Source organism: Mus caroli, unplaced genomic scaffold (genome assembly GCF_978045245.1).
Source record: "Mus caroli unplaced genomic scaffold, Mus_caroli_1 scaffold_10, whole genome shotgun sequence".
Classification (NCBI taxonomy): Eukaryota; Metazoa; Chordata; class Mammalia; order Rodentia; family Muridae; genus Mus; species Mus caroli.
This window is the reverse complement of record NW_028227265.1, coordinates 14,945,130-14,961,981: the sequence shown is the minus strand read 5'-3', so window position 1 is coordinate 14,961,981 and position 16,852 is coordinate 14,945,130. Positions and strand designations below refer to the sequence as shown.

Genomic DNA, 16,852 nt, shown 5'->3' with positions numbered 1-16,852 from the left:
AAGATTTTGATGCGAGTAGGATACTTATGTTTCTTGTTTTCTACTTGTTTAAGCGAGATTCTCCTCAGATAATGTGTTTTGCCCAGAAATTTGCAAATTGTCCAAAATCAAACTTTCTACAATTATTGTTCTCCTGAGCCCTGAACCTGGGTTGTTGAAATTAATTTTTTTTCCCTTTTAATCAGAGAAATTCTGTAAGTCAAGGTTACCTACATCCAGACCTTTGTTCTTATTTTGCCTTAGGTATAAAAGTGCATTGTTTTTTCATAGCTTAACCAACTAGCATGTGACCAACCCTAGCCTTGTAAGGTCTAGTGTAATAAAGTATTACCAGACATCGGGATACCTGCTCATTTGTGTCTCATCCACAGTTGCTATCACAGTTCACCATCAGAGCTGGCCAACATGCCCTAGACATGTTTTACAGAAGGCATGCACCATCTTGGTGGTGCAGGCCTATCATACCAGCATTGGGGGCACTGAGGCAAGAGGGGTACTGTGAGTTCGAGGCCAGCTACAGAGCAAGACTTTCTGATAAGATGCTCTTCTGGTAAAGTTTCAGCATTAACAAAGCCCATCATGGAGTTGAGTGGTGGTGTACGCCTTTAATCGCAGCACTCGGGAGGCAGAGGCAGGCCAATCTCTGAGTTCAAAGCCATCTTGTTTTACAGAATGAGTTCCACAACAGTCAGGGCTACAAAAAGAAACACTGTCTTGAAACACAACACAACACAACACAACACAGGAAAGTGCATCTTGGGGCTGGAGAGGTGGTTCAGTGGTAGAGTACTGACTGCCCTTCCAGAAGACTTGGGTTTGATTCTGAGCACCCATGTGGTGGCTCAGAACTGTCTGTCACTCCAGTTCCAGGTAATCTCAGGCCCTCTCTGACCTCCTTGAATACCACACACATATATGATGCACAGACCAACATGCAGGCTACCATTCTACTACTACTACTGCTACTACTGTAACTCGTAGGTTTTTTTGTTTTTGTTTTTGTTTTTTTTAAAGAAAGCACTTCTCATCTCAAGAGCTGCTATTCCCATTTCCGTTGAATAAGATGGGCACCATGCAGCAGCCTGTTTCCTTTCGTTGCATCGCTTTGCCAGGAGGTACAGAACTCCCATACAAGTGCTCAAGGGAATGACCAGTTCAATTCAGCTTCCTGATGGATGAGTATCCTTTTCTTGACAAAGGCCCACGCTTTCTCTTCTAAGAAAACCTACTCCCTGCACTCTTACATAGCAACCTTGCACTAACTTACTCCATTAAACCCTGCGCATTAGGTGTGTATACTTGTGACTTGCCTGACATGCGCACACAGCCATAGCCACTCCCTCATCAAGACAGAGTAGATTTGTGTCGCTATAAACATCTCCTTCTTCTTCCCCCTGCCCCCAACCCCAACCCCAACCCCAGGCGATCACCTAATGCCTGCCCAGCAATTTTTAATTTTCTTGTATGTGGGTGTTTGTTACCCAGTGCGTTTATTTATTATTTCGAGAGAGAGAGTCTCTCTGTAGCTCTGGCATTCCTGCAACTCACTGGCCTTGGACTTATGAAGGTTCCTTCTGCTTCTGTTTGCTTGTTTGAGACAGGGTCTCCTGTAGCTCAGGCTGGTGTAAAACTCCCTAGGTTGGGATGACCTTTAACTCCCGATTCTCCTATTTTTGCCTCCCAAATGCTGGAATTAAAGGTTTGGTATACCACCACCTTCGGCTGCTACATAGTGCTTTAAATACTTCTTGAAAGTCAATGGGGTATGCATGACTAATGGCTGAGAAGCACAGCCAGTACACAAACAAGATTCAGGTCGTTTGTGTAGACTCTTGTGCAGATTTTAAAATCTTCACAGAAGGATTTGAGGCATAACTTACAGAGAGAGCGTCTTGTGACTGTTGTATTAGTGGGGAACCTGACGCTCTGACCCCGCTGTTGGCAAGAGGGTCTGTTGAAGATCCCCATTTGACTTTTCCAATAACCCTGTTAAGGGTGTTGTTTCTTAACATTCCCATTTTGCAGACAAGGAAACAGGGGCTCACAGAAGTAGAATGTTTCAGCTTACTTGCGCTCTGTACCTCTGTACCAGAGGTCTGTAAGCTGGGTGGACAGTGGTCAGTAAGCTGGGTGGAAATGTACCACCTTGTGGTTCTGGATGCCAGAGATGAGGAGAACAGACTTTTGTGTGTATCTGAGAGTTTGTTTGCTCACACAGATCGCGGGGCTTCTGATTTCATAAGTGGCTTTAGTGATGGAGTCCTGCTATGGTGGTTTGTGGATAAGGTGAACAACAGGAGGTGGGGCACTGCTAGAGGAAGCAGCTCACTGTGCGCAGGCTCCTAGGGCTTTATCTTGCCTTGTCCCTATTTATATTTTGCTTCCCCACCCCCCTTTTGCTTGTTGTTTGCCATGATGGACCAGGACCTCTGTGGTTACAGTAGTAACAAAACTGACCGTGGAGTAAGACTCTTGACGTGTTCTCCAGCTTGAGAAAGCCGTTGCTTTCAGAGTAAGGTCTGGTGGTGCCTGATGTAATCCTAGCGTTTGGGAGGCTGAGACAGGAGGCTCAGGAGTGAAGGGTCTCCTGGGCTACATAAAACCGTGACTCAAAGTTAAAAAGATTTGTTTATGCGTTTATTACATTTCCCATTCCATGTCTATTTTAATGTTCCAAAGAAAATCAAGTGTACTGTAATAGAGACACTAAAATGCTGTGTGCTTGCAGGGCAGTCTAAATACGATAGCATGTTTGAACTAAATAAGAAAGAGCGCTGGTTGAGCATGCTTCCCTCAAGCTGTTTAATCTATGATGGAAAATCTCCCCCGGACTTTTCTGGAATGACCTCCCGTTTGCCTCTGTTCCAGGTGTTTGGAGCCATCACACCTCCTGGCTTTGAACCAAGCTCCCTGCAAACTGAAATCTTCTGTGAGGGCTCTATAGTCTCCACCAGCTCAGAGCACACTCGTTCTCCTTTCCAAATGGAAGTTGAGCCTAATCTCCCATCATTCCCGTTACTGATGTTGGAAACTTCTACCCAGACTTCTTGGACCAGAGGCAGCAGCCAGATAAGGGGAGCCAAGCGAAAGGGTACAGCTGGCTGAGCTTCAGGAACCAGGCAAAATCAGCCTCAGCTAGAAGGTGCTGTGTGCATCCCTGAGGTTCATGGCAGGCAGGTGCCTGATTGCAGCTAGCGGTTAGCTTGGTTAGCTCGGTTAGCTCGGTTAGCTCGGTTAGCTCGGTTAGCTCGGTTAGCAAGGCTCCTGAGGAGCTAAAGGCTTTCAAGCTGATGTCTTTCACTAATATCTGTGATGGTTTCCTAAAACAAGACGTTATGGAACTCAACACTCCTTTTCTCCTCCCCTCCCACCCCCCAAGTCAGCATGGTTTTTATAAGAGCAGCTCTTAGGGAGCTTAAAAGGTAATGGGTAATTTTCTTCAACAGGTGTGCGCTCTGTTGGGACACAGGCACGCCACTCACCAGGTGTGTTCCATCAGGAAGGTGTGCTGGGGGTGGCCAGGGAGATGGCGCCCCCCTCCCCATCGTTTTACTCTTTTTACCCCTCTCTTCCCTTCCTCTTTCTCCTCCTCCTCATTCAGTCTTTCCCACTTCTTCATGGACAGGTATAGGAAGGTATGTTGGGAGTGGTCATTAAGGAAGTCCTCAGTGAGACACTGGGATCAACTCCCTTCCCCCACGGCAGAAGGGGAGGTGCAAGAGCCAAAGATGGGTGGAGGGAGGGCTGGGAAAGGCTGTCCCCTTCCGCACAGTCCTGTCCCTGCACAGACACCGCAGGTTCAGTACAGCCCAGCCCAAGTGGAGACTCTGCCGGCTTTGCCTCTGCTCTTGAATCCTGTGGAAGTGACTTCTTCAAAGTACAAAAGGCCAGGCTTCTGGGCAAACACTTCCACTTCTGCAAACCAGAAGCACTGTGCCCAGGGTCTAGAAATGCAAATGTGTGCATGCACACGAGTGTGTGCGTGTGAGTGTTTGCATACACGTGTGTGTGTGTGTGTGTGTGTGTGTGTGTGTGTGCGCACGTGCATGTGTGTGGGTGTTGAAATAGAATCTTGAGCCGAAAGAACATAATAAACTCCTGAGTACTGTGTGTGAGACCCTGGCTCCATAGTATCCCCACTTTTTTCAATGCCCTTGAACTAAATGCCTGTGTGTGCGTCTTGTCAAGGTACGTTGTTCTCAGTGTCTAAAAGGCGGGTTTTAAAACATTTTTCATCAGGAGACCATTGTTCTCTTTAATTTTTGTCCTGTGTTTAATTAATTGTCCTAGGGCTCTGGAGCGTGTTTATTATTGTGCCACATGTACTTTGCTTAAAGAGGCACAGACAACAAGCCACTGTGGAGTTCCCGTTACATTTGTAGAGCAGGAGGCAAGCAGTGGCCACATGAACCCCATTCAGTCAGGACATCCCTTTAATGTTCGGATCGACAAGCCTTAGGGAATTAAAGGGGACAAAACGTGAGCTCACCCTGTGACCTCGGTGGTGAGATTGCCCATTGGCTGTTGGAAGCAGGAGAGGGACCAAATTCATTCTGCAAAGCCGTTACCATTCTTGGAAGAAGGTGCAGGGGGACTTTATTTTCTGTGACCTTTCTTTCGCCCCTCATAGGTCTCACACAGAGACCCGTCTATGAAGTCAGTAGAGAAGTGGTGTTAACTCTGTGCTCCATGATGAGATGTTAGAGACCTTGACAGAGCTGGGGGATAGACTGCACGAAGCAGGCGTGTTGGTGTAACCGGGTAGCGGAAGAGGCCACAGTGCTTGCCTTCCGCTCTGGTGACACAGAAGCGGGAGAGGCTTGAAAACATTACTGGCATTGAAGCATGCGCTGTGGAGACCACCCTTCCTCGTGACGGGCAACTGCTGTTAGGTTGTCCAAGTGCCCAAAGCACACATGCATATAGTGGTGGCCACAGCTTAGATAGGGTTACGTCTCATTCCGTTCACTGCTTGTTTTTGTATGAGATGGTGACACCATTTCTAGGTTTCCTTGAAGAGCTTCTTAGAATCCCTGCATTGTATAAAGCACCCATCGTGATGCCCTGCAGCTAGGAACTCTCCCAGGCCAGGCCCTCCTCCTTATCTGGGTGTTTCCATAGTCTACAACACGCCACACAGCTAAAACCATCCTTGGAGTTGGAATTGGTTCCCCCCGTTCTTCTCCACCTCGATTGCTCTGTATTAAAATTCATAAAGACCCATAAATTATCAATTAGATGTCATTCTGTTGGTTATTTTTAGTGTCTTACTATAACAGGCATACATACATGTGTTAAAAATTGAAATGGCATGAGTTGTAGCATGTACAGTAAATCTTCCTTGCTCCCAAACAATTGCTGTCTCTCAGAATAATCACTGTCAGCGCTGTTTACACATGCGCCGTCCTCGTTTATGTTCCGTTTTGTAGGCCATTCCGTGCTTTAGCTTTGTGTGTGTGATAGCTGCGTTTTGAACTCAAAGCCTTGTGTATTTTAGGCAAGCGTTCTACCACCAAGCTATATACCCAGCTTAGCCCAACTTCATTCCCCCCGCCCCCCAGTGTTGGGGATTGAAGGTAGAAATTTATGCATGCTAGGGAATACTAGTGTTCTACTACCAAGCTGCAACCCTTGCTGTTCTGGTTAGGTTTTAATGCCAACTCAGCACAATCTTGGGTCTCCTGGGATGAGAGAAGCTCAGCTGAAAGAATTGCCTTGATCAGATTAGCCTGTGGCCACGACTGTGAAAGATTACTCCCTTGATTAATGATTGACAGTGATGGCCCAACCCACTGTGGGTACCATCTCTAGGCAGGTGGGGCTGGGCTCAATGAGAAAGGAAGCTGAGGAAGGCACAGGACAAGCCAACAGGTAGTATTCTTCATTACTCGCTGGTATAGATCCACGTTGTATTGTGTGTGTTGGAGTGTTTGCCCGTGTGCACGCACAAAGGCCTGAGAAGGGTGTTGAGTATCTTTCTCTCCAGCACTCTCCCACACCCCGTGAGGCAGGGCTCTCTCTCTAAACCTGAAGATGAAGCTAAGCTGTTTGTCAGTAAGCCACCCCATGTCTGCCTCTAACAGTACTGGAGTTAAAGGACAGAGACATGTTCACCCAGCTTTTTGCTGGAACCCGAACCCAGGTTCTCATGCCTGCACACCAAGTGTTCTTACTCACTGAACCACCTCTCCAGCCCCACTGCGCTTTAGCGCAGCACAGTGTATTTTAATCTCTACATGCCACGTGGCTGATTCAGCCTAACTGAGGGACAATGTGGCGTCAAATGTTCCTCCCACAGTATTTTGCATGTGTACAAGTGTGTTTGTAGGCTAAATGTCCAATGGTGGAATACCTGGGCCACAGAGCATGCCCTCTTAACACTTGATACGTCCAGTTGCCCTCAGAGGTTTTGTGTCAGTTTATGTCCCCCTTTCCCTTCATATGTGAGGTTGTCTGGTTCCCCCACACCCTGACAACCCAGGCGCTGCTCAACATACTTGCAATTACAGCATGCATCTTCATTGGGCCTGTCGAGAACTGCGCTAATTGTGATCTCCGGGCACTGTTCTCGCTGTGATTTCTAACTAGGACTGTTACTAGCAGGTCAGATGAGAACGTCCTCACCCGGTCCAGTGGCAGCACTCGTAGCAGCCCGAGGTCAGTTTCGCCTCTTGAGAGATACTCACGCAGTCGCTTGCAATTTATTATCTAGCACTGCAAAAACCATTCTGGTGCTGTGTTGCCCAAATCATAGAGATTCAGCTCAGGGATGGTGAAGATTCCTAGGGAACCAACCCATTTCCCACCTCCGAGTTTTCGTCTCTTGAATTAATATCTTTCTTTTTGGTATGTTAAGGGTTGAAGGGTGCTGAGAACTTTGTAAGGTACTTTTCATTGTCTGTATTTGATGCATCATTTCCAAAGCAAGGCTGGTCTTGACTAACTTTCTCTGGAGAGATCGCATGTTTTGTAATTTCTTAAGAGCTGACAATTGTGGATTCTGTCTGGTGAGGGTGACGTGCGTCTCTTTGCAACTCGGAGGTATGTGATTGAAACAGTGTGGATGGTAAGCAAGAGCATGCAAGGGGTTATGCAGGGAATTAGAATAACTACAGAATCAGCAAAGCAGGTTACCACTGCCTCTTGGCTTTGTCCTCATCACTGGGATGACTGTGTATCTCAGAACTTCCTCTGCAGTGCCTCAGGAGAGTTGGGTTTCAGTGTCTCAGTCACTCTCGTGACTTTTAAATTCCATTTACATTAGTCAGATCTGTCTGTTTGGAAAGTGTGGTCCTTGTAGATTTAAGAGGGTGTAAGGGAAACTCACAGCCTTAAAACGACCAGGTTTTGTTGTTTGCATGGTTGTTTACCTGTTTTATTTTGTAGTGTTGGAGCTTGAACTCAGGGCCTCACACATGTAAGCAATCTGCTGATGAGCAGCACTGCTGGCCCACACTAGTGGTCTACTCACAGAGAGGTGGTTCATCGAATGAAAGTACTCTGCATGAAAGGGTGATAACCTGAGTTTGCATTCCAAGGCCCTACATAAAGGCGGGTGCTACTGAGCATCCAGTATTGCCACAGTAAGATGAGAGGCAGAAGACAGGGGGCCCCTGCAAGCTCTTGGATCAGCTAGCAGCTAGCCTGATGCACGCAGTGATCAGTAGAGACCCTGCCCACTAACAGATCTGAAGCTTTCCTGGGAGCTACACATGCTTTACTGTGTTCATGTATGTATACTCACTCACTCATGTGAAAACCAAACCACAGCTCCCCAACTCTGGATCGTCCCCAAATCTAATGTCACCTGAAATGCACAGGCACATGATGAAGGCCGATGGGGGCAGATTCTCTGACTTGTTGCTTGGTTCCTAAACAGTGGTCCATTTTTGGTGTGTGGGGGTGTACCTTGGGTAGTGGACCACCATTTCTGGGTCCTTTTATTGGCATACAGTTGCAAGTAGTGTTTGTCTCCAGTGTTTCACAATTATAAATTAATAATAACAGCCCATTAGAAATTACCAGTGTCGTAAGTCCCAACTCCTTTGGGCATCTTAATAAAAATGATAATTAAAACCATAATTTACAGTAAATGGGGACACGGCCCAAGCACATCCACAATATGGAAGAAATTAAAAATCTCCAACCAGAAAGACTGTCCCCGGCACTGTGAAAGAATCTGCCTTGTTCTCGGAGTCTGTGTCTGTGGCACCTTGTCAGGGCTTATGGTTCTGCCTTCCCACCATGGAGTCTTTTGTGCCTGTGGAATCTGTGGGCAGCTCTGTGCTCGTCTGTGTGGCCTCCTGCTCCGAGCACAGACCTGTGTGTTTTCTGTCCATGCAAACAAGTGTCTATGCTCGTGCTGCCGGGGACCACCATAACCTCCTGGATGCCCACTCTAGCCCAGATTTAGACAGTCACCATGCTTGGTGGATTTCTCCAAGTGTTTTCCTAAGTCACATATTTAGCCAGTCAGCACCAGAGAGTTCTTTGTCCCCCCCCTGACGGATCAAAGAGCTTCTATGTCTGTATGACTCCTTCATCTTCAAGGCCACTGGAAGGACTTTAATTGGATAAACAACAACAACAACAGTCACAACAGTAACTCACGGTGTTTCGCTCTGTCCAGAGTTCTTCCTCAACATCCTCTTGTCCATTAGTGTGCATGACTCAGTCTCCATCCCTGTCACTACATTTCTCCTGTGAGGCTGTCTCTCATCTTTTCTCCTGTGAGGCTGTCCCTCATCTTTTGTCATTCCTGGTACCTTTTTGTGCACCTGTTTCTTTCTTATCTCCTTCAATCCCGATGTAGTTCTTGGTCCATGGTTCCTGCTGCCACACAGTGACACATTCTGACGCCATCTACATCCCGTCAAGTTGACAATCAATAATAGCCATCACAGGTGGCTAAGTATCCGGTGCATGCCTATATGCCTAGCTCTTAAGAGCCTGAGGCAGGAAGATCATGAGTTAGAGTCCAGCCTTTGCAACAAGAACTTGGCTCAACAACAACAACAACAAACAACAATAACAACAACAGATCTGGATAAGCACGTGGTTCCTGGGAAATGCTAACAGCATGGCGGTTCTGTGTAGCTGACCTGAGATGCAGCTAATTCAATTAGGGTGAAAAGGACTTATGTGGGAGGCGCTGAGAAAAGAAGCTGGAGATAACGGGGTGGGGGGTGATAGTGGGGTGGGGGTGGGGGCAAGGGGGACCTAGAGGATGGGAAAGGTGGACGAAGACAATGAGGCAAATAGAAGTGTTTGTGTATTTGGTTTGTTCTGTAATTAGCCATTGTAATTTCTATCCCTGAGAATGGAAACTAATGTAAGGTAAGGGGGCACTTAGTTTTGGGGGTTTACATTTTCTGTTTTAGCTCTTTGTATTTAAAACTGACAACCTGAAACCACGCGGTGTTAAATCCCCCAGGGCCGCTTAGCTCTTCTGACCGGATCTCCTATTGCAGATGCTTAGGGAACCTTGCTGCTGCCCGTTGTTTAAAAATGCCTTCTGTTATTTATTCTCTTCATTTTATTAGCGTTAAATATTCTCTTGCACCCACTGGCTATCTCCTCATGGTTAAGCTGCTGCAATTTAAACATTGTCATGAAGTTAATTTTTTATAAGATGAATCAGGTTATTAAATTTAGTAAACCATTGCCTTCATTATTTTGCACCAACTTTGGCCTCACGCAGGATTGGCTTAGCACTAGTACATTTCGCTAATTAAGCTGGCCATCAGCCGCGGTGTTCCGAGCTTGAGGGATGCTGTCCTCATGGGCTTTATTCAGGACTTAGCAGTAGGTAATGTTATTAAACTTTTTTTTTTTAATTTATAAAACTCCATACTCTGGAGATGTGGTTTGCTATAAACGTGTTATTGTCCTTGCTGTTAAACCATCATCTTTTGAAATATCCCCCCGCTTTGTTTTCGCTCCAAAGGCAGTTGTAAAGGATTAGAAAATGGACTTGTCGCCGTAGCTTTGACTAGTCGACTAGCCGCGCGTGTGTAGCTCTGCTTAGATAAAGGGAGGCGTGAGGTTCAGAGAATATCTTCACAAGTCACAGAGACAGATGGCTTAGCCATAGCTCTAGCCAGGACTTATCTGAGGGAGAGAAGGCACACTCACGCCCCTGCAGCCTGTTGCTGACATCAGGCCAGATGCACAGCTTCCAATAATACAGGCTCCTATGCAGTCGGTCACTTTGTCAAGTGAGACAGTGCAACCTAGGAAAATCAAAGGTGACAGAGAAGGTTCTGTTTCCTGTTTCCCTGCAGATTTCCAGGCAGTGTCATTCCTAACGCAGTGAGCAGTATTCTGACAGGAATTTAATATTTAGTCTTTATTTATTAAAAAGCAAGTTACAGGATTATTAGGGCTGCTGTCTAAGAGAAGGTGGACTGTGTGAGAGCTCCACAGCATGGCGGCCCATTAGCAGGCTGCATGAACCATCCATTCCTTAGTGACTGCGTCTGGGATGCAGAGATGACCAGGCATGGAGACAGTTGTTTACTGATAATCTGGAGAGCTGAATCCAGCCTCAGCATCTGCCCGGCTTTGCATCACTGTGCCTTCCTTTCCACCCAGAATTAATACGGTTGCTTTAGGGTACCACACACCCTAAATCCCAACACTTGGGAAGTAGAGTCAGAAGAAATGGAGTTGGAGGGTAGCCTGGGCTACATAGTGAGTTTCAAGCCATCCTAGGATATATAGCAAGAACTTGTCTCAAACAAAGCAAAATGGTTCCCAAAGAATGCCTGGGGACTGTACTTGCCATAACTGATTTATATTTTAATATCATTTACACGATTAAAATATTTCTGTGGTGGTGGTACATACCTTTAGTCCTCAGCACTCAGGAGGCAGAGGCAGGTGGAGTTTGAGGCCAGCCTAGTCTATGGAGAGAGTTCTAGGACAGCCAGGGCTACACAGAGAAACTATCTTAAAGCACACACTCACATATTTCTGGTCATTGAGTTGACATGAAAATTTAGGAGGGATCCAGGTTTTGCCATCTTCTCAAAGATCTTATGGGCACATCAGGTCCCAGGTAACAGATGAAGGTGTTATTGGCCCCTTGGTGCTTGCTTTCCTGCAGACAACAGTGTTCTATCCACCTTAGCTTCTAAAATGTGGCATTTTGGAGGCTGGGACATGTTCTGAAAAACCAGAGTTCATCCTCAGAACTGAAGCTCAGTCCCTGTAGCCCACAGTGGAAGGAAAGAGCTGACTTCTGAATTTTGTCCTCTGATGCCCATATACATACACATGTGCATCTCCACACACATCCATACAACAATAATAAAAAGATTAAAACATTCGCATGCACATATAAACACATCCATGGAGCAGTAATAAAACAATTTTTTAAAAAGGAACTGTGTATTCGCTTGGATTTCCTGTAATTTTAAAAAGTGAGGTATTGGGCCTGGAGGGATGGCTTGGGTGGTTAAGAGGGTTTCCTGCTTTCCAGAGGACTATGGTTCAGTCCCTAGAACCCTTGTTGGGTGGTGCAAAACCACAGCTAACTCCAGATTTGTGGGATCTGATGGCCTCTGTGTGCACCACACACATGAACCATGTCCATGCATAAATGAACATACAGAAACACATACGCATTAACATAAAATGTATCTATAAAATACACATCATTTTGCCATTCAGAGCAGTGGCTGGGTTTTCAACTCCAGAACAAGATTTATTCTTCCTCCCTCTCACCCCGTGCTTCTCTGTCTCCATGGTTTTTTCTTTTTAGATGATTTTGACATGTGGACTCAATATCTTTACATATATAGACTCTTTACATATGTAGACTCTTTCAATTTTCCAGTTTATCCTTGTGACATTTTATTTTCAGAACTGTTTCCCTAGGAGTTGCTTTTGTTTGTTTGTTTGTTTGTTTGTTTGTTTTTCGAGACAGGGTTTCTCTGTGTAGCCCTGGCTGTCCTGGAACTCACTCTGTAGACCAGGCTGGCCTTGAACTCAGAAATCCGCCTCTGCCTCCCAAGTGCTGGGATTAAAGGCATGCGCCACCATGCCCGGCTGGAGTTAGTTGCCTTTTAAACCTCATGAATTTATCATCTTAAAATAGTCGAACATTTCACAAAATCTTTTTAGGGTTTGTGGGTATGTATGTAGTCCTTTTAATATTTTTATCTAATTTTAACATTTTAAAATCTAGAAAATACTATATAGGAGCTGAACATGCCTCTGTGTGTGTTCGGATGGGGAAAGGACTCTCCACGAAACCACCATTGCAACTTACAAAGACTTTATATTTTAAAGATGTTTTTATTTTTATTTCATGAATATGAGTATCTTGCATATGTGTGTATATATATATATATATATATATATATATATATATATACACACACACACACACATATATGCAGCATGTGTGTGCCTAGTGCCCCTGGAGATCAATAGAAGGCATTGGGTCTCTTGCAACTGAAGTCACAGTTTTGAGTTGCCCTGTGGGTGCTGGGCACTGAACCTGGGACCCTGTAAGGGCAACCAGTGCTCTTAATCCCTGTTTATGTACTTTTGCATTATGTTTATTAGTTTGAGAGTGTGGGTGTGTGCACATGAGTGCCATTGCACATAAGGGCTAGAAGACGACATTGAATCCCCTGGGTCTGGAGTGACATGAGTCTCTGAACCTCCTGAGGTGGGTGCTGGGAGCTGAACTTCTCCGTCTTTTGGGAGAGCAACTAGGGCTGTCCACCTCTCTCTCTCTCTCTTGCTCCCCTTTCCTGGAGATCATAGCCATACTGCTTTCAGCCACGATTTCTGATAGCATCGAGAACGGTGGCTTCTGTTCTTCTCTCTTCTGGCCTTTCATGACATCTGGTTCTCTTGCTTGTCTCACTGTTTCAGGCTCTCATTCCCAAGATTTTACATGAGAATGTGAAATGGTTGGAGGGGTAACTAAGGTGGGATGGCAGGCTCCTTCCTCAAGGAGCTTTGTAGTTAGATAGGGACAGGCCACTTTCATCCATTCAGGAACCCAAATGCCTGAGGCTGAGCTTTCTGAAAGGCTGGCCTGACTCTGGCTCTCCTGTGTGACAGTAGGCCTGGCATATCTACCCGGATCCTTCCTTTCGATACATTTACATCCTTCTCTGCCTGTAAGGCACAAGCTTAGCCAGTCTTCCGTCTCTTGTCCACTGCTCTAGAACTGGAAAAGGACTGAGTGACACCCCATAGTCCTGTTATGTGCTGTCCCGCCTTCCCAAACCTTGGCCTCCAGAGATTGTAGCATACTTCTATGATATTTTCAGAGAAGGACATGTGTGTGTATATCTATATGTGTTTGCATGCATAAGCCTGTGTTCCCACATAGGCACATGCCTTCACAAACACACACACAAAGGAGTGTGTGTGTATGTATATATATTGTATATATATGCTCAGATTATTTTCTAGCTGTTCTCACCAGGAAGGTAATAAGGAGGGCCTAGGATAGACTGCCACGATTGCTGGATTTGTAAGTTCTGGAAACACCCATCACAGAGTAGAATATGGGGGCCTCATTAAACAAAGGGTCTAGTCATGGTTGGTAGTGAAGCATCTGGCAGTGGCCTGAACTCTCTTGGACTGGGCCTTCATCTTTGAAATAGCTGTCTCGGTTGGGACAGCTTTCTCACATCTTGCCGTTGGCCTTCTCTGTCAGCAGGGCTCTGCTGTGCATCTAAAGTAAGACAGTTTCTCTATCTTGTCACTAAAGCCACTAACACTCCAATGCACAGTTTCACCCTCTGAAAATATCTCCTGACCTGTCCCAGTCCCCTGGGGCACAGAGCCACCTCTGGTTGAGCACCGCTCAGTCTCGTCAGTGCTGTCTATGTCCACTGACATGTCCCTTAGTGACCCACACATTGACACCAGCGTTGTTTCTAATGTGGACTTTTTCTTCTCACCACAGGGTTCGAGACCGCCAAGTCCTTTGCCCTCCATGGCGCGCACGTGATCTTGGCCTGTAGGAACTTGAGCAGAGCCAGTGAGGCCGTGTCCCGCATCCTGGAGGAGTGGGTAAGCGCTCGGCTGCTTTGTTTCCTATCTGTCACACCCGAACGTACCCCGGGTTGAGTGCACAGAGGTTTCAGCGCAGCACGTACAGTTCGCTGCTCTTGGAACAACATCTTTGCTTTCTGAGTCATCTTCACGCTGTTTACTGTGTGAAGGGGAGGGTGAGTGAGCTGGTTATTACCCATGCGTTTGTTTACAGTTCACCGCCAGTGTCACTCTCTTTATTAGGAGGCTGTTTACTTATTTAACTCTTTTATTAAGAGAAATGAAACGCCCATGGGTACAGTTGGGATGTGTCTGCTCACGTGACATTGTTTACCTGTTTCTGTAGTCATTTGGTTGTTTTCCTTTTGACGGGTTTTATATATGGACACAGACTTCAAAGGGTCCTCAGAGAGTCACAGGGGAGCGAGATAGGAACACCAAGATGAGTCTTGTTTTCCTGTGGAAAGAGAAGGTACAAAGTAAACGTCCTCCCTGGACCCTGAAAGGTACACATCTTTAACTATTTCTTGTGTGCCCCTCTAGAAAAAAGGTTTCGAATGTATGCAAGAGTACATAAACGCTGATCTGCACTTTGATTGGCTCATCTGATACACTGCGTCATTTTTTGGTGAGGTGAAGTCTAAGCAGCCTTTGGGCTAGGGCTTTGCTCACTAGGTACAAAGAGAAGGGAGAAAGGAACTTTAGTTTTGGCTCAGGTGTCAGCCTAGATCTGGCCCACCCCTTTGCTTTTAGACTGGGGAGGAAGGAAGCCAGAAAGAGGGAGAGAAAAAGAGGGTGTTGGGGAGGGAGGGGGGAGGGAGGGAGGAAGAAGGGAGTTGGTGGGAGACTGATTGGGGCTTCTGTGTATCCTCTAGGACACCTAATGCCCTAGTGGCCTATATTACTCAACTAGGCGTCCCTCTCTAATTTCCAGCACCCCGTGTCTGTACCACCCGATTCTTCTCAGTCAGTAGACTTGCCCATCCAGGAAGTCAGAATCTTTGTGACCTAATTTCACCCCCCACCCAAGCTCTACATATGACCACTGCTGCATTACGGAATAAGTCTTCGTATATGGACCTCTGGGAGGACACGGCACCTCCAAACCATACAACTTTATTTTCTTTAATGGTTGTATGCTATTCCAGTGTGTGCTTATGTATTAACTTAACTACGGTCCCGTTTGGGGCTCAGAAAGGTTGTTAGCATTCTTGTGCAAATGAATACAAGTGATGTAGTGTCCTCTATCTCCTGCATCAGACTGTCTCATCAATTCATGTGAAATTAGGTCTAAAGTATGTGAACCCTCTTCAGCATTTAAGCCTATGACTTACCCCTGGGCCGGAGCCTTAGCAGTGAGTTCCTCCCTTCACTGGGTTACATATGCAGGTAACATTTTGGTGGCCCAGTTGTTGCTGCATGTCCATTCCTGTCCCTGGTGTCTGGAGGCTGATTAGACTTCTCAGATCTCGCGGATTGAATGATGTGCTTCAGGTTGCAATGGTTCCATGACCTCAGTGATTCCGCCCTTAGCACCCTGTACAGGGATCTTAATGTCGGAGCGGGTCTCTGAAGCGGGTGGTGTAGCTCAGTTGCTTCTCATCTTCGACCTGATCTTTCTCTTAGACTGCACCACAGATGGGAACAGACTGACCTGTAGCTATTCAATTTTGATATCTTAAATCTATCTATCCTCTATTTTCATCTATCTATTTATCCATTTATCATCTATTTAAATCCACTGTCTATCTCTCACCTACCAATTCTGTATTATCTTAATCTGTCTGTGTCTGACTGTCAATTATCTATCATCTATCTATCTATCTATCTATCTATCTATCTATCTATCTATCTATCATTTGTCTGTCTACCTACCATCTATCTGTCTGTTACCTATTTGTCTCTTCATTTATCTATCATCCATCTTTGTTGCCATCTCTCTTGTTTGTTTGTTTGTTTTTATTATTTTTTTCCAGGTAGGATCTCACTGTGTACCTCAGGCTAACCTTGAACTCACAGTAGTCATCCTGTGTCTGTCTGCTGAGTTCTGGAATTATAGGCATGAGCTTGTCCTGATTCCATTACCATTTGATGCACAGAGGCAGAAATCCTTGGATCTACCTCGGGCAAGTCTCTTTAGAACATCTGGCACATCCCTAATGAAGAAGGTTTAGTGAGATGATCTCAGAGACCCAGCGTGTACTCTCTCCTCCCTTCATGTTAAGCCCCAACGGCGTCCCCATGAGCCAGACTCAGGTGATGGGAAATATCACTGTGGCATTTCACCAGACAGTTTCCTGATGTGGAGTGGCAATCCTAGAGGAATGATTATCTGGAAACATTCAAGTTAGGGACGTGGGAACAGGAAACACCAGCGGAGACGAATGTGTCTCTTGCAGTTTCACACACTGAAATCGCATCCTGGAGGGTTTAGACTACAGAGACTCAGCCCTTTGGTCGTATCTCAGCGGTGCACTTGTTTTCGGGGTATTTCTCATTCCCCCAAGATGGTGATTATGGAGGCCCAGATTTAGCACTAAAGCCATGGTTACCATTCCCTGTCACTGCCTTCCCTGTCAGTGCAGTGTAGAGACCCAATCCTGTTGCCTTCTTTATGTTTGGCTCCCCACACCTTCCCCCCATGCTTACCCTTGACATTGCTGGTCTGATTTTCTTCAGACTCCTCCTGATTTCCCGTCTCTGCACAGGGATCTCACCTGGCATTTCAGTGAGGATTGTCAAGGTCAGTTTAATCCACTGCAGGTTTTCAGTCTGCAAGCCATCTTGAATGTGATCAGACTTTACCTGGGATGGACCATATCTGTAC

General features: G+C 46.0%; 1 protein-coding gene across 1 annotated transcript in view; it reads left to right on the top strand.

The window, feature by feature from the left end:
• Positions 1 to 16,852, top strand: part of Wwox (WW domain containing oxidoreductase) — a 922,964-nt gene that overhangs the window by 33,554 nt on the left and 872,558 nt on the right. Inside the window, exon 5 of the mRNA XM_021170653.2 lies at positions 13,937 to 14,043. Coding sequence (XP_021026312.1) covers positions 13,937 to 14,043 — 107 coding nt within the window. The remainder of the gene's footprint in view (positions 1 to 13,936; positions 14,044 to 16,852) is intronic.